The sequence below is a fragment of the Neolamprologus multifasciatus genome, chromosome 3 (assembly GCF_963576455.1).
Source record: "Neolamprologus multifasciatus chromosome 3, fNeoMul1.2, whole genome shotgun sequence".
NCBI lineage: Eukaryota > Metazoa > Chordata > Actinopteri > Cichliformes > Cichlidae > Neolamprologus > Neolamprologus multifasciatus.
The window spans coordinates 5,504,731-5,522,430 of record NC_140441.1 but is presented as its reverse complement, the minus strand read 5'-3'; the positions used below and the strand labels follow the sequence as shown (position 1 = coordinate 5,522,430).

General features: G+C 40.9%; 2 protein-coding genes across 2 annotated transcripts; both read left to right on the top strand.

Annotated features, from left to right (window-relative positions):
* The first annotated feature begins 2,869 nt into the window (after positions 1-2,869).
* On the top strand, positions 2,870-4,226 carry LOC146521236 (P2Y purinoceptor 14-like). The gene is made up of 3 exons (XM_085154895.1): positions 2,870-3,016; positions 3,115-3,371; positions 3,674-4,226. Exons 1-3 carry the CDS (start codon positions 2,912-2,914, stop codon positions 4,083-4,085), a joined length of 774 nt encoding a protein of 257 aa, XP_085011021.1. The 5' UTR covers positions 2,870-2,911; the 3' UTR covers positions 4,086-4,226.
* Positions 4,227-5,733: 1,507 nt separating this feature from the next.
* On the top strand, positions 5,734-15,710 carry LOC146521235 (P2Y purinoceptor 14-like). Its single transcript, XM_085154894.1, has 4 exons — positions 5,734-6,848; positions 10,768-10,882; positions 10,979-11,238; positions 11,399-15,710. The coding sequence occupies exons 1-4, from the start codon at positions 6,799-6,801 to the stop codon at positions 11,994-11,996; spliced, it is 1,023 nt and encodes a 340-aa protein (XP_085011020.1). The 5' UTR covers positions 5,734-6,798; the 3' UTR covers positions 11,997-15,710.
* The last annotated feature ends 1,990 nt before the right edge of the window (positions 15,711-17,700 follow it).

Here is a 17,700-nt window from a genome sequence, read left to right as displayed (position 1 = left end):
TTTAAACTTTTCTTATTTCTAACCACAGAAACAGTTCAGAGTTGGTCTAAAAGATTAAAAAAATCCTACACCAACAAGAATGCTTTGCAATCTCTTAAAATCACAGGCCACTGCTATTGCATAAAATATTGACACGGGCCATTTTCCCATTGGTAATCCAAATTACACTCCTGCAGTAAACAACAGAATGTAACAAACTGACAAGGAACCTGAACATTAAGTGTACAGCACCTGTCAGATATCTGTGCACACGAACCCCCAAAACTCTTGATACATGGTCAATCATCCAGGTAAGGAAATCCCAGAAACTTCATTCTCTTGATCTGGCCATTGTATTTTCAAAAAAACATTTCTAAAAGAAACCGAAGCACTCGCAAAACATTTCTTTCACTGAAAACCAACATCCAGATAAGGAAAATCAACTTTCTAGGATCAACCTCGAAATAGCTGTTATGTCTTTATGTAAAAGGTTTTCTACACTGCAGATCTGTAGTTATTCTACAATCCTGACAGATGTCCTTTCTATTGTCAAAATGAACGTGCGAACTCCACTTAATGTTAAAAAGAAGATTACTACACAATATTCAGCAGTCCCTTTTAACTCTTCTTCAGGGTTTGATGTGTGTTCCTCTCGGCATTAAAACAGAGAGAAGACCTGCTTATAAAAACTGTTAATAAGATTCAGAAAAGAAACCCCAATGAGTTCACTGGTGTTAATTTGCCAGCTTGATGCCGGATCCAGGGAAGACCTGTTTTCTATGGCCCTGGGCCACATACACCAAACCAAAATTGGGCCAGATATGGCATGCCATCGCATAAACCAATCCCAGTCCATGAGTGCTGGTGTCCCTCCATCTCATCCTAGGTCAACACACCGGAATCAAATGGTTAGCCCATTACCAGACCTGTGGAGAACTTCAAGACATGTTGAGAAGGTGATTTATCCATTTAAATCAGCTGTGATTGATCAAGGACACATCTAAAACCTGCAGGGACACCGGCCCTCGTGGACTGGGATTGGGGACCCCTAGCATAAACTGTGGCATCATTGGCAGACCTGGCCCATATCTGGTTGACATACACTCTGCCATGACACCTGTCAGTCAGAAGTGCCATCTTTATGCCAGATCCGGGCCAGACCTGTTTTCTATGGGCCTGGGCCACATAAACCAAACCACAATCGAGCCAGACATGGCATGCCATCACATAGACCAGGGGTGGGCAACTCCAGGCCTCGAGAGCCGGTGTCCCTGCAGGTTTTAGATGTGTCCTTGAACCAACACAGCTGATTTAAATATCTAAATTAGCTCCTCAACATGTCCTGAAGTTCTCCAGAGGCCTGGTAACGAACTAATCATGTGATTCAGGTGTGTTGACCCAAGGTGAGATCTTGGGTCTGCTTTTATTGTTCTATGAGAAAAGACGGTTCAGCTCCCTCCAACCAGTGTCACCATTTGTCCAACTCCAGCCTAACCTTGAGTAGTTCACAATGACCCCACATTCTAATTTTGCTCTTTGGGGGTTAACTGACAGGAGGATAATGCACAAGGTTGCAGCATACCCAGTGTTTAGAGACTTAAAAATCAGAATATAATTCAAGTGAACTAAAACAAAAATGTTCAAAAAGTCCCTCAACACATTAACTGAGTCCTGGAAGACTGCAGGTGCAATTGTGATCCAAAAAGCCATCACAAGATCTTCAAAATGTCCTAAAGGTGTTAAACACAGCTTTACATTCATCCTCCTCCCTGATATGGACCAAGTGTAAAATGTTTCAGAGGTCAAACACTGGAGAGGCTCCAGAGCAGATCTAACGAGTGACAAAGGATACTTACTCTTCAGGTTACAGTAGTCAGTGCATGGCCTAAATGTTTTTTTTTTCTTAGCCAAAACGAAAAACTCAGCACCTACCGGGGAAGAAGATGGTTTAGACAATAATGTGGAGCCACCCACCAGTATCTCCAAAACTCTGTAATCTTTTGGCTGCAAAGGGCAGGACACTGTGTTTTTTTCTGTGTTTTAAATATGTTGCACTATTTTGCAGTGAAGGCAAACAGGAAATAAGTTAGCGGGCAGTATAGAAGTGTGATCACTGTTTGTTTCCTGATCTAAAGCAGTACTATAGAAGAACACCTAACAGCTCAAGCAGTTATTCCTGCTCACTGAAAACTGCAGAAATAAAGGTGAGTCTTGCTTGTTGTTCATCCTCAAGTTTTTTTGTACTTTTATTGATTTCATGCTTAACTAAAAATACGACTTAACCAGCTCCTGACACATGAGAAGAGAAACAATGTATAATCCTTCTGTACTGCTATCTCAATGCCAACGTTGGCTTCTGACTGTGTTCCAAATGGAAAACCTGTAACACTATAACAAATTTGTCATTGATAAAGGCCCAAGTAATGCTAACTGACCTGAAAATCAACCTTACGCTCATTTGTAGCATTCATTATGAACACACCATTGAACTTAGTGTTGTATATTCAATAATTTAATTCTCTGCACATGGATATTTCTTCATAAATTGTCCACCAATCCCATGTCTTGATAATGATTATATCCAGTTAAATGCTGGTATAGAAAACAGCTTATAATGTTCAGAGTAATGGGTCAGTCAAGAGTCAGTGTTGGATTGCATATGTAGGCTAAACATGAGAGATGACGTCTAACAGTGGTTTCTGTACTTCAACTTTGTCTGCGACACTGTAGGGGAAAGCAACCTGAGACAACTGTACACTGAATAGAATTAAACTTTCAGTAAACTCTTCCAGAAAGTAGCATGTATAAAGAGAGCTTTATTGAATCTTAAAGGCAACATTTAAAACTGGACTTTGATTAACACTAAGAGACTATGAAGGCAGATGCTTTGAAAGATGTCTGAAGGCAGATTTATTTTTCAGCTTTGGGAAAAATGAGTGACTTAAAAAATATGACTTCAACTTTGAGCCAGACGTGTGATGTTGTCGCCACATCAGTCAACTCTTTCTTTATGCTGGTCTACAGTCTGGTGTTTCTGGTATGTTTCCAATCTTCAGATTATGTTCTGTCAGAAATGTTATTAAAGATCGCTGTGCATGCACTAAACTCCTGCCTTCTTCATCTCTGTCCTTTCAGGTGGGTTTACCCCTCAATGGCTTCATCATGAAATTTTACTTTCGTCGTCAGCAGCAGACATCGAGCAGCTTGATGGTCTACATGAAGAACCTGACAGCTGCTGACTTCCTGCTTTGCCTCTCTCTGCCACTGCGAATCACTTTCTATGCCAGCAAGTCTGCCATTGTTCAGCAGCTCTACTGTAGTTTTGGAGCTTCTGCCCTGCTCCTCAACATGTACGCCAGCATCCTGTTCATGGGACACATCGCTGTTAACAGGTAAGTACAATCCCTGTTTCCCTGATCCAAGCATAGACATCTCTTTGTAACTTTCCAAAAGTTAATTCTGTTCATCTGGACGTAGCGTTTTGTCTCTGGAGACGGAAGAAGTCACTTGGATGAGTCACAAACGTTTCTCCCACAAAACGCTACGTCCAGATGAACAGAATCAACTTTTGGAGATTTACTTACCTGGATGATTGCAGGCATTTTAACCATCTTTGTAACCCAGTAATGTCTTCTGCAGATTCTGTTCTGTGACTGATCAGTGAAATTGCATACGGCCTCTTTTCTCTCTTCAGGTATCTGAAGATTGTTCACCCGTCAGGAACTCACATTCTGCAGTCAGTGCGAGCTGCCCACATCATCTCCATGGTCACCTGGGTTTCTCTCCTGGCTCCAGCAGTTATTTACACCATCTTGTTTTTCATCACCCAGAAGCCTCTGAACTCTATCCCCAGCTGCTGTGATCCATTTATTAGTGCATCAATTAGCCTGTTCTTCACAATCATCCACACTTTATCCACCATCATCTTCCTCGTGGTCTTCATATCCATGGTCTTCTTCTACTACAGCACCTCCCGCAGGGTGTTGCAGGCACAGCAGAGGCAGCTGGCCTCCTCTGGCTCCGAGAAGCTCCTGAAGTCTCGCAGGAACATGTTGGTGCTGGTCAGCATCTTCTGTGTTTGTTTTGTCCCCTATCACCTGGTTTGACTTCCCTCAACTTTTTTGACAAGCAATCGCTCTGTTGTTTCAGTCTTGAACTATATAATGGAGGTGACCACGATGTTGGCAGTTTTCAATATCTGTCTGGACCCTGTTGTTTACTTTTTCCTGAGTAAGACTTTTCGGTCCCAGGTGAGGATGGTGTCCTGGAGAGGCAACATTCAACAAGTGAACGAGCAGGAAGGAGCAGCTGGACATTGCTACAGCAGTGAGTTAAGCCAGTAAGCTGTTGCTTTGATTCTGACAGCATGTCATAGAGTCCTCGTGAACCACAGGAGCTTCTGCTAAGCTAAAAGATCAATACAAGCCTGAACTTAATACAACACATGGACACCGTGAATGTCAGCAGTGTTTCATACAAAAAAATATGTGAAAACTGAATTTCTGTGTGTCTTAAAAGGCATTTGAGATATCAACCTTTCAGCATTGATTTGTGTTAAGAACTAAGAACTTAACTGCTAATGTTTATAAAGGAAAAAGATTTTCAACTGTTTTTCTACCCTACTGACTGATTTCACGTTTTTGGTCTGAAGTATAGGAAATGCATTTAATGAAGACGTGTGATGATGTGTACAAATATGACTCTTGTGTTGACACTTCCCTTTTGACTGGCAAAGCTGTGACAACTGCTGACTGTACGGCACTATTTTGCTAAAACAGGACCTTGGTGTAAAGTCTCATATAGATGTAATTCATAAGTCATGTCCGTAAACTTAACAAAAAGCAACGATTCTCTTCTGATCCTGTTTGAATTACGGAGAATTCAGAGAAGAAAAGAAATTCACATTTGGACACGCAGTTCTTATTTTGTAAACTCCATAAAGATGCATGTTTTACAATCATTTCACCTTGAAAGTGGAAGAGTTCAGAGAAATCATTAAAAACCTAAATTACCACAACATTCTTGTATAAAAAGTTTAGGCAATACCTATAAACCACCTTTGTAGTGGTTTTCTAACCCTCAACCTTCCTGTCAGTCAGATTGAAAATGTAACTTGACTATGAAGAGTTTAATTTAGTTCAATCAAGAAAGCTTTGAGTCTTTTTCTTTTGTTTTATGTTTTGTATGTTTGCAGGTTGCTATGTTGTATGACAAGCATGTGAAACCACAACAGTTATTTCCTCTCTTTTTTTTTACTCTGAACCGATGTGCAAAGCTATAGTGAGATTTTTTCACCACAGTGCTGAACATAGCATACTATCGCATACTGTGACAAAGCGTGGGTCTATTTTGTACTTTGAGTCACTGTGTATTCATTTACACCTAAAGTTACAGCACTGCGCTGTGCTTTAGTTTTTTAGAAAACAAAAACCCCATAAATCCAAACACTCGATAAACTTATAAAGTAATGAATTTTGGGTTAATGCAGATGATCCTGCAGTCCTTGACTGAGAATGAAAATAGTCCAAATTCTTTTGGCTCCAGTAAAATGATCAGTGGTGCTCTCACTTAGTGTTGGCTCTCTCTGTGGTATTGTATCACATCCTTTCCCCGTTAAAGTGCACCACGCTGTTTTGCCTAGCTGATCTCTGTACCTGTTTATTTAAAACCTTTAGAATAAGACTCTTTTCATAATGTAATCTCCATGTGCTATATTCAAAGCACACTCTCCTAGCGAGGCACCTGTAGTCACTCTGTGCAAAGGCCCACTATTAGCTTTCCCCAGCAAAAACCAGGCCGACTGGGTGACAGTGAGAAGGAGGGGTAGTCTTAAATAGAAGCCCCCAGTACGCCACCAACATGTTGACATTTCACATCATTTTCTGGCACTCTGTGACACACACACCAAAGAAGAAACTATTCTTATTGCCAGTTCCGTTTTGACAAACCTGAAGTGAGAAACACCAGCAGCCAATTACCAGGGGCCAGCGCACACGGCACCGAATGCAAACCTGAAACTGCAAATAAATGTAAACTTCACAAAATAATAATTCACACAATTCACTAATGGCACTTGCCAAAACAAAGGTGAACTGTAGTTTTCTCTGGTCCCCTCCCCAATTGGACCAGAAGTGACATTTTTAGCATTCTGAGTGAGCTGGTGTTGTCTTTATAGATAACGAAAGTTTGGGGAAGTTTGTGGGTGAAACCTGTGGATATTCAGAGATGGAACCAGGAGCAAAGTTGCAGTTTCTCTTCCTCTATCATCCCAGGAAAACACTATCCTAGAGAAACTGCAGGTGGTGCTGTTGCAGAAGAGATATGATGATCAACCTAAAGATGATGGTGTGGCTGGCATGGCTGATTTTGATGAACAGGCTGACTAATGCACTTAAAACTCAAAGGGCACCAGGGGAGAAATCTTTAAAACCATAATAGCCTCAGACCTCAAAGATGCCCCCACTCCCTTCTTTTTTACTTTAGATCACAGGCAGATTTTCAAATGAAGAACCTGAGATCAACTCGAACCATGGACGTGGAAGTGCTTTGCTTTGTTGCTGATGATAGATTTTCTGCTCGTGGATTGTTCTTGTAAGATAATGTGAGATCATCTAAGAAAAAACTGCACACAGGTGAAGTAAGTATTATATATAAACAACCTGTTGACCACATCTGATCTAAAAATGACATCAGGGTTTTCTGTGGTGTGTTGAGACAGTCTAGCAGTGACGTCAAACAGAAAATAAGTATGAGTGCAGGTTAGCGGTGTGGTCTCTGTGTGTTTCCTGATCTTTAACAATACAGTTAAATTGAGAAGGCATGACAACTCAAGCAGCCTCTCCTGCTCACCGAAGTCTGCGAAAACACATGTGAGTCTTGCTGGGTTTTTTTATGAAACATACTCTGAAATCATATATATTTTTATACATACCTATGCAGGAGTGTTTATATACTGGAGTTACAATGTTAAGCAAGTGACCCACATAGTTAAATTGTTTATGACCCACATAATCAGGTGCATCACTGCACACTGGTGATGCGCAGCGGTTGCTTTAACCTACTAATTTAGACTATGGCAGTTTTATGGGTTATGCTTACAGTTGGTAGAGTTTGGCTGATTTAATGCATCTGGTGGGGGTTTGTGTGTCCTCGTCTTAATCTTTTTTTGTCTTTGTTAGTTTTTGACGCACATGTGCTTAAAGCTTTTCACCCAGGATTGCTTTGCTTTGTCTTCTGTGATGTTCTGTTTTGCTCTACATATGGCTCTGTTCAGTAAGCTCTGTTTCAAGAACTCTGCTCTGTTCCAGAGGATCTTTTTGAGAGGTTTGATTTTAATTGGATTTAAAAAGCTGAATCCACAAATGATGTGCTGGATAAAGTTCATCATATTGGTCTTAAAATTGTGACCTGACACTCATCCTTAAATCTTTTGTACTTCTGTTGAATTCCTGCTTAACTTTACTCCTGTAATGGGAAAGACAGACAGCCGCCTCAGCACTACAGCTGGTTTCTGCCAGGCCCAAGGCATCCTGCTGCCAAGTTTACTGACAATCTTACAGTCATATGTGGAGTTCATTATGAAAAATCTGTGATTAGCACATAATTATATTCATATTGAACAATGATACATTAAGTAATTTTTCTGCTGCACACCAGTGTTTCTTCCACAAAATGCATATAGAGTGGTCTGAGCCCAGACTTCTCAACCTCAAAGCTCTGATTACAAGTTCTGATCAAATTGTGCAAACAACAATGGAGGTGGAGTATTAAGAAATACGTGAACACAGTAAATCTAAAATTATGATCTGAAAACGTATTATTTGGCAACATCAACAAGTTTCATCTTCTTGGCAAGAAAAGTACAGGATTGGAGATAACAATGACATACTCCATACCCATTATATTTTTGACCATTAACATAAATATCTGGTTGCAACATTTGTTTACATTTCCGATTAAATATACTCAGTGGAACATCTGCGCCAATGCAAAACAAACACAGACTGAATTAATCTCATGTTACAGGTTTGATAAGAAGAAAAACAATTACTGTCCCCAGAAAGTTGGGTACATGTCGGTAATTGACTGCACAAGTGTGTTACACAGAATGCACCGTAAGACAAATGTTTTGAATGGAATTGAATTGTCAGTAAATACAAATATCTGCCTTAAAGAGGGATGTTGCCACGGACAGTGGTGCAAACTAGTGATGTGTCCTGTGTGTCGAAGCTTCGAATCGTGTGTCGAGTAATCTCCGGGGAGTTTTTGTGAAGCGCGTGTCGAGGCTTGCTTTGATTACGTATGCAGTGACGTTCCGAGGCCTCGCGGGCTGTCCGTACCACGTGACTGATTCAGGAACTGGCTCGCCGGTTCGCACCAGATTCGAAATAAAATGGGCAGCAAAACACAGCTGATTCCCCATCACACTGTGTTGTGGAATTAGATTACGTACGTGCTACATATTTTCTTGAGCATTTCTTCTTCGATGGAACCAGCAAGGAAGAGATTTTTTCATTTCATCTCTCCTAATAAAGTACCTATGCACACAGTAATAAATATCACGAATGATAAGTACCATAATATAAATCAACAACACTACAGATTCTATAATCTGATTTCTGTCTTTTAGTTTTTTAAAAAGTGAAGCGCCACACACTAGTTTGTGTCATTATCCAGATGTACATAAGCATGATTACACAGGGTAGTAAAAGGGTAACAAAAGCAGCATCTCCAAAAACACCCTCCGCTCCCCAATTCCTGGTAACTCACAAACATACTCAGCTTAGCAGGATTGGCTATAATCACGACAGTGTTCTTGGTCCACAGCTATACTAACGAGTTTTGCGTTAAGGATCTAGCGCCGACTAGAGCTCAGCCACCCTCTTAAATAGGGCGCTCTTGACGAGGCCATCAGCTGCAGCTGGTGATGGCTGATGAGCGGCAGGTGTGGCAGCCTCCACTGTAGGAACACATCTGGGAGCGCAAACGTACATAAACACACAAACAGGGAGACGGAGGAAGAAGAGAGAAGATACAACCAAAACACTACACATGGAACAATAAACAGAAATACATGAGCCCTGGATCCCTAGACCCAGGCCATGACAGATGTAGTGGATCTCAATGCAAAATATTTATAATTTGTTTAAATTTGATTTGACATAACAAACTAAGAGTCTACCAAGGTCGATCCTTCTGAGTATTTATGTCCCCCAAACCATCAATGTGTCTTTTAGACCCCATCCTACAAGACTGTTCAAGAAAGTACTACGATTAATTAATGTTTCAATCTGATCAACCTATCTCTGTTAATTATTTAATCTCCACAGGCCATCAGTAGTTAAACAGCAATCACTTTACCTAGCTGTTACAGCTAATTATAGGCCAATCTCCAACTTTCCTTTCATATCAAAAATCCTTGAAAGAGTAGTTGTCAAACAGCTAACAGATCATCTGCAGAGGAATGGTTTATTTGAAGAGTTTCAGTCAGGTTTCAGAGCTCATCACAGCACAGAAACAGCTTTAGTGAAGGTTACAAATGATCTTCTTATGGCCTCTGACAGTGGACTCATCTCTGTGCTTGCCCTGCTAGACCTTAGTGCAGCATTCGATACTGTTGACCATAATATCCTATTAGAGCAATTAGAACATGCTGTAGGTATTACAGGTATTGCGCTGCAGTGGTTTGTATCATATCTATCTAATAGACTCCAATTTGTGCATGTAAATGGAGAGTCCTCTTCACACACTGAGGTTAATTATGGAGTTCCACAGGGTTCAGTGCTAGGACCAATTCTGTTTACATTATACATGCTTCCCCTAGGCAGCATCATTAGAAGACATAGCATACATTTCACTGCTATGCAGATGACACCCAGCTCTATCTGTCCATGAAGCCAGATAACACACACCAATTAGTTAAACTGCAGGAATGTCTTAAAGACATAAAGACCTGGATGGCCGCTAACTTTCTGCTTCTTAATTCAGATAAAACTGAGGTTATTGTACTCGGCCCTAAAAATCTTAGAAATATGGTATCTAACCAGATTCTTACTCTGGATGGTATTACCTTGGCCTCCAGTAATGCTGTGAGGAACCTTGGAGTCATTTTTGACCAGGACATGTCCTTCAAAGCAAATATTAAACAAATATGTACGACTGCTTTCTTCATGTTTTGCAGTAAGTCCAAAATTAGAAATATCCTGTCTCAGAGTGATGCGGAAAAACTAGTAAATGCATTACTTCTAGGCTGGACGACTGTAATTGGTTATTATCAGGTTGTCTGAAAAACGCAGTTCAGATAAAGTGGTATAGTTTGCATTGGCTCAGGTAAACCTGACCCCTCTTTTAGTTACAGTACAATAAGTGTAGGCTGCTGGGGGATTCCCTTGGTCCTAGTGTTTCTTCTTTAGTCATCTTTTTCAGTTAATATGTGTTCACACACCTTTCTGCATTTAATCATTAGTTATTGATAATCTCTGGCTCTTTTTAACTACATTTCTTTGTCCTGTCTTCATCTGCACACCTGCAACTGGTCACAGCAGATAGTCGCCCCTCAGAGATCCTGGTTCTATTAGACGTTTATTCCTGTCACTGTCTCCAAAGCGCTTCCTAACAGGGGTAATGTGGTTGTTGGAGTTTTCTTTGTATTATTTACCTTACAATATGAACTCCCTTGAGGCAGCTGTTGTTGTGATTTGGTGCTATAAACATACATTGGATTGAACTGAATCTTTTTCAAGATGAAACTTGCATTTATACGCAATGTATTTATTATTTATTTTTCAGCTCCACAAACATGGATGGCCCCAACAATTTGACTTCCATTTTGAACATGACCTGTCATCCGGTTGTCCCATCAGTTAACCCTTTCTTTATGCTGGTCTACAGTCTAGTGTTTGTGGTAAATTTTCAGTTTACATTTTTTTAGAAATTGGTATAAGGTTCTCTGTGCATCTACCAAAGTCCTGTCATTTCCATCCTCTCTTTGTCATTTCAGGTGGGTTTACTCCTTAATGGTTTCATCATGAAGTTTTACTGTTGTCGAGTTCGGCAGCAGGCATCGAGCAGCTTGATGGTCTACATGAAGAACCTGACAGCTGCTGACTTCCTGCTCTGCCTCTCTCTGCCACTGCGCATCGCCCACTATGCTAGCAGCTCTCTCATCATTCAGCAGCTCTACTGCACAGTTGGAGCTTATGCCGTGTTCCTCAACATGTACGCCAGCATCCTGTTCATGGGGTACATTGCTGCCAACAGGTAAGGAACCTTTACTAATTTCAGACTGTATTTCTTGTCATCATTGTTAATTTCAAAGCACAGACATCTCTCTATAAGTCAATAATGTCTTCTGAAGATTTGGCACCACTGTGACTGATTAGTGAATTTTTCTACACCTTCCTTTCTATTCTCTCTCCAGGTATCTGAAGATAGTCCATCCTTCAAAAACTCACATTCTGCAGAGAGTACGAACTGCCCACATCATCTCTGTGGTCACTTGGGTTTGTCTCATTATTCCAGCAGTCACCAGCAACAGCCTGTTTTTCATCACCCAGAAACACCTGAACGTCACCCTGAGACGCTGTCGTCCCCTATTTAGTTCATTGGTCAGGCTGGTCCAAAAAACCGTCCATATCTTCTCTGTTATCATCTTCCTCTTAGTCTTCATATCCCTGGTCTTCTTCTATAACGGCATCTCCCGCAGGGTGTCGCAGGCACAGCAGACACAGCTGGCCTCCTCTGGCTCTGAGAAGCTGGTGAAGTCTCGCAGGAACATGTTGCTACTTGTCAGCATCTTCTGTGTTTGTTTTGTGCCCTATCACCTGTTTCGACTCCCCTATACTTTTCTGTCGGGAAACTGCTCTGCTGTTAAGGTGTTGTACTACCTGAAGGAGGCGGCCACCATAGTGTCGGTTTTCAACGTCTGCCTGGACCCTGTTGTTTACTTTTTCCTCTGTAAGACTTTTCAGGCCCAGGTGAATCGGAGTATGGCCTCCATAAGAGTCAACGTTCAATAAGCAAATGCGGAGAGTGTGACGTAGGCCAGTCCACTGGCCGTCACAAGAGTGACAGCATAAAGCATAATTTTTTTTTCGAGAGTGAGATGAGACCAGTAAAACCAGTATCATGTATGCCAAGCCCTCACATACTAGAGAACTTTCTGTGGCGCTCAGAGATCAATGCAGAACAAATCAGCCCAAACACACTCCCACACACAGAGCATCAGTTTATGTTGCCAACTTTCAGCTATTAGTCTGTGCCAGTTTTAGCAAACAGAAACGGAACCAGTCTGTGGTTAAATTTCTACAAACAATATCCAATGTGTGAAATCTGAATTTCATTGTTTATGAACAAAATTATTTTAACATTTATATATAAAAACTGAAGTGAAAATTACTGCTGAAGCATTTCGTCCGCAGCAATTTTTATGATTCATGACGAGAAGCAAAACATAGGCAATGCCTCAAGAAGAAGAAAATATAAGGTTTCCAGCCTGTTTTGCTACTTTAATAATTTTTCATATCTTATTTAGAAGTTTTGTTCTTCCGGGTAGAAAATAGTTTAATTCAAGACAAAACAAGTGTTCCTCTGCAATTAGGAGTCATAGCTCTACATTACTAGAGGGGGTCCACACAGGAATCCTTGGAGAGCAAGCAAAAGACTTCACCTGTGCCTTCAACACATTATAATACACATTTATGCAGGTCATGTTTAAATAGCAGTAGTATAAAATGCCCTTTCTACGGTGGCCCCTAGAGACAAAGCACGTACAAACTTGCAAACTCCAAAACACTTGCAAACTCCAAAGCACTTGCAAACTCCAAAACACTTGCAAACTCCAAAACATTTGCAAAATCCAAAGCACTTTCATACTGAGGGACACTCAGTTCCTGGTTAACAACTGAACCTTCTCCAAGATCTTCCCATATGGCGTGCAGTAAATGCAGTCTGAGTGCTCATGGCTTGCCCATCGTCAATCATGTCTGCCAGCCAACAGCTGTAACCGCTTTCTTTCTTCCTCGATAAGCCAGGTTCAAGCTCTGACCAGGCAGAACTCTGTTGTCATGGTTCCTGTTTAATGTTATTGCTTGTCTAAATGAGTTGACTTATCAATTCGCCTCTAAGGAGTGTTGAAGGACCCAATAAATGTTCTAATGGTAGTGACCTATACCTTTAACAGATTGCAAAGCATTCTGGGTGAGCATGTTGAACAACAGAGACCAACACTGAGCTCTTTCTATAGTTATAAACCACAACGTTTAAAAGTAAGCGAACCGATCTACTGCACACATGGCTTAGCTTTTAACCTTTCTTCTTTCCACCTCACGCTAACACGTAGCTCAAACTATCTTTACTTCTGATTTGTCTTCTTTCAAATGTTTCGATGCTATAGTTCTTAAATCAATAAGTCGTTACCCTTCAGTTGTTCTGTGTTTTAAGATCAGTAAAGTGAGTCAGTTTCTTTGACGTGGACTGTGTTTTTTCAGCCTGCAGTTTGTCTGTGTAACAGATACTAACTCTAGCTGTGTGGTTGTACAGTTTCCTGTTTCGAATCAAAACTTAGCTGCTCACATTTTACTGCGGGGTAAAATGTGTGGGTGTAGGACACGAAAAATGTCCTACACCCCCCCCCACACACACACACACCTACACACATAAACTATTTTTACCCAGCTGCCGAAACATTTTGGCATTTTAAAGTAAACTAAATATATTCTATAACTTAAATACAGTTGGTACATTGCAATAAACCAACATGTATGAAAATCACATGTCAGCTTTAATTCTGTATAGACCGCAGAGTCCACAGATGTACATGCACTGGAAGGCAATATGGCTGCTGCAACAGAAGCAGTTACCAGTGCCAGTCCCTCTTCCCTCTTTAATGGTTTTATTTCAACCCTCAACTTAGCCTGCTTCCTTTCAGCCAGACTCGTAGTTCGAAGTGAAAGATGAACTGATAAAATCTTTATTGAGGTATTCAGTAATCATAACTGGATGTTCAATATATTTAAAGAGTCATTTAGAAAACTTTACCTGCTCTTTATCAGTTGAATTGACAGGACAACATTGGAGCTTTGCATGAAGTTCAGATTTACAGCAAACGTGAATGCACCAAAAATAAATGAACACTTGTGTGATCTTTAATGTTTTGTGTGTTTGTATGTTGCACTTCTTCCTGCACCGAGGGAATCACTTGATAAAACCTGTTACTGTGGATCATATTTAAGCCTCTTTGTGGCATTGCTCCACCAAATGATCATGCTACTTCACCAAATGTATTTATCTTTATTGTGAGCAACATGTGAGCTGAAATGAAATAATGTTCAGGGTTTATGCTCATATTTTAAGATTTACGATACATGTTAACAACTCATAAATCGTTATCAGGAAGTGGTTTCAAAGTCTGAGACGGGTGTCAGACTCATTTTACATGGCGGGCCACATATAACCACAGAAATATCTATGGTAGAAAGTTAAAAAACAGAATTTCTTGTGGAATGTTTTCAACACCAAACACAACTGTAGACTGGTGCATAGTAAGCAACAAATAATGGAGAAAATAGAGATTTTTGATTGGAAATTGGTCTCAAAGCATACTGAGAGACAGAGCTGTGCAGGAAGTGAGATTTTATCTTGGTGAAAGTAAAATTCATGATGTTTTTCAAATATCGAGCCCAATTTTGATCTTCTTTTTCTGTTAGTTCAGGGAATTTTGGTCAGACAGTGATAAAAAGTTTGGGTAGTTTGACAGCATGTCCATGTACGTCTATCATGTCCATCTTTTTTCAGAGTCTGTGTACCTGCTCTTTAATCGTTTGCTGTTTTGGCTTTTTGGTGGTTGTTGATTCTGACGTTTCTGTGGATACCACATGTGTCTATATTTAAATAACAGATCAGTGACACATCCTGTTAAACTAGATGTTCTTCCTCTCACCCCAAAAGGTTCAGCAATTCATAACTTTATAAATTCTGCTTTCAGCTTTGTCTCTAGTATCACTGAAATGCAGCCAGATGCTCATTTTATGTTTCCACTCGTTTCTTCACCTTTTTCCGACGTCCCACTCTGTCTTTGCATGTGATTGGCTGCATTGTGCGCCCATCAACATAAAGCCCCGCCCCTGCCTGCATGGATTCTCAGCAGGGCTGGAGATTCAGCTCCTACATACCTAATTTGAAAAGAAAAGTCTGTGACTGTGGGTCAGCCGGATTGCCCGACACTCAAACACCCACCTGTGCCTCGGGTTTACTTCCTGAAAACTTCTGAAACGTCTGCTCATCTTTCCGGGTTTACAGAGCAGCAGCAGCTATGGGAGCACAGAGAAAACCCAACACAGACCTCTAGCATGACCAGATTGGACTGCATGAACTGCGCTTCAGTAAAACAAAGAAAAGACAGGTGGCGTGAGCTAAGCCGTCACAAGTGCAGCTCAGTGACGTGTTATTAGTGACACAGCCACAGACTTTGCTGAGACTCTTCTTTGATATCAGTTACCACACTAAACACTTCCTGCTGGATCTCTTTCAGATTAAAAGGTTATTTGAAATGAGGTGACTGCAATACTTTTAATGTGAAATTAAGAGAGGAAGTGCTGCGTTTTATTCTTTGCACTCTGACATCGTGCAAGAGCGGATGTGGGTTTTCCTGTAATAAATTACTAAAATATTATTTTAAATGGGTAAAAAATACAAGTGCATATATGAAACAGTATCATCGTGTTAGCGTTTAGAAATGTTCTTCTTCTTCAAATAAAAAAATACTGAATTTGTTCTCTTTGTGCCGTGTTCAGTTGAATGTTGGTTTAAATGTTTCTTTTTGATATCAAAATCTGACAGTGACATCAAAAGCACTGTGGTGATTTGCTGCCACCTGCTGCCTGCTTCCTGTCACTGCTCAGGTTGTCCGTCTCCGAGAGGAAACTGTGGAGCTACATCAGAAAACTAACTGTATGATATGACCGTGATCCATGATGAGTCTTGGGTGGGGTGGCTCAGTAGTGAATATGGGGATTGTTGAGTGAAGACAAAGTCCTTTAGCCAGGTCAAGTCAGCATACTGGGGCAAACTGCAGATCCTTTGCCTGAATTCCTTCTACCTCTCGGAAAAAGGAAAAATCCACCGCCCACGGAGCTGATTCTCAAAATCCTCAAAATTTACAAAACAAAATCTGCTGGGCCCACTCTGGTCAGAGTCTGCTGTCCGGATCATGTGGAGCTGAATGCAGATGACAGTCGCAGGACCAATGAGTCGACATAAAGTGAGACATTTATTAAGGCTAATTGTCATGATAAAAGAAAAAACAACAAAAAGTAACAAACAACCTAAACTGGGAAATAAAATAAAAACGACACGTGACATGTGTAACAGGAAATAAGTGCTGGTTAGCGGTGTGGTCATCATTTCCTGATCTACAGCAGCACTGTTACACCAAGAGCACAAAACAACTGAAGCAGCTTTTCCAGAAACACAGGTGAGTCCTGCTGGTTAATCATCCCTGAATCGTTTGTGCTTATACTGAATTTATGTTTGACTTTAAAGATGACTTAACATTCCCTGACCTGGGGACCAGAAACCTTAAAATCAACTCCACACAGCTGCCTCAGCACCACTGCTGCCTCTATCAGGGTGCATATGTAATGACACCATTACAAATTTCTCACTGACTAAGGCTTAGGTGTGTCCTGGTGCCACGTGGTGTAATAGTCATCCTTACACTTATATATGTGGTTCATAATGAACAGTCTGTCATTAGCCCATCATTACATTCAGTGGTGTGTGTTCAGTGATCCAACATTCAGTCATTCTTCTGCTGCACAAAAGCGTTTCCTCCAAAAAATACATGTACGGTTATGCGAGCAGTGAACCTCAAAGCTCTGCTCATCTGTGCTGAGCAAAGTTGTAGAAAACGGTTTAACAGTTGAACCACTTTAATGCTGTTGTTACAGCCACACTGCAAAATGAGCTGTGGGATGGTGGGGGGCAGGTGTAAAAGGCATGCAGTGCTTATTTAGCACATGTTTCAACAACGATCAAGAAAAAAACAGAGGTGGGGGAGGAGGACCAGGTGGCTGAGCCAAATTAGAAAACTCAATAATAAAACAAAACTGGTTACAGCTTCTCGAAAGGTCATGTCTATCTACAACCAGTTCAGTCAAAACCATACACATGTGGCATCAACCGCATAGGGTAGTGTTTCTAACATGTGTCTGTCTATGTGCTTTATATGTATAGAGCAGCGGTCCCCAACCCCCGGGCCTCGGACCGGTACCGGTCCGCGAGAGTTGAGGCTCAGGTGTGAAATGTATAGTTTTCAGGGTTTTTATCGGTTTTCAGCGTTATTTTGTTATCGTTTTTATTGTTTACTCGGTTTTCCTGGATCTTTTCACATGTGTTATGAATAAATCTTCTTTTTTTCGGTACCGGTACTAGTTTTATTTTGTTGTATTTATCCACGACACCTTAAAGGCCGGTCCATGAAAATATTGTCGGGCATAAACCGGTCCGTGGCGCAAAAAAGGTTGGAGACCGCTGGTATAGAGTACCCCAGAATTAACCTACACAGCTGCCCACAATAAAGACGCTACTAATACATAGAAAACAGGAGCTGCCCCCTTTGTAATGATCCCTGGTGAGTGATTGGTCGCCTTTGTCCAGATCAGCCAATACGCATGTACCAGTCAATTTTGAAAGGTCTAGCAGGTGGAGGCTCGAGGCTCTACA

Coding starts and splice junctions, on each gene's coding strand:
- LOC146521236 (XM_085154895.1), top strand. CDS start 2,912: ATGAGTGACTTAAAAAATATGACTTCAACTTTGAGCCAGACGTGTGAT. Junction 3,017..3,114: donor TCTACAGTCTGGTGTTTCTG/GTATGTTTCCAA, acceptor CTGTCCTTTCAG/GTGGGTTTACCCCTCAATGG. Junction 3,372..3,673: donor GGACACATCGCTGTTAACAG/GTAAGTACAATC, acceptor TTCTCTCTTCAG/GTATCTGAAGATTGTTCACC.
- LOC146521235 (XM_085154894.1), top strand. CDS start 6,799: ATGACAACTCAAGCAGCCTCTCCTGCTCACCGAAGTCTGCGAAAACAC. Junction 10,883..10,978: donor TCTACAGTCTAGTGTTTGTG/GTAAATTTTCAG, acceptor TTGTCATTTCAG/GTGGGTTTACTCCTTAATGG. Junction 11,239..11,398: donor GGGTACATTGCTGCCAACAG/GTAAGGAACCTT, acceptor TTCTCTCTCCAG/GTATCTGAAGATAGTCCATC.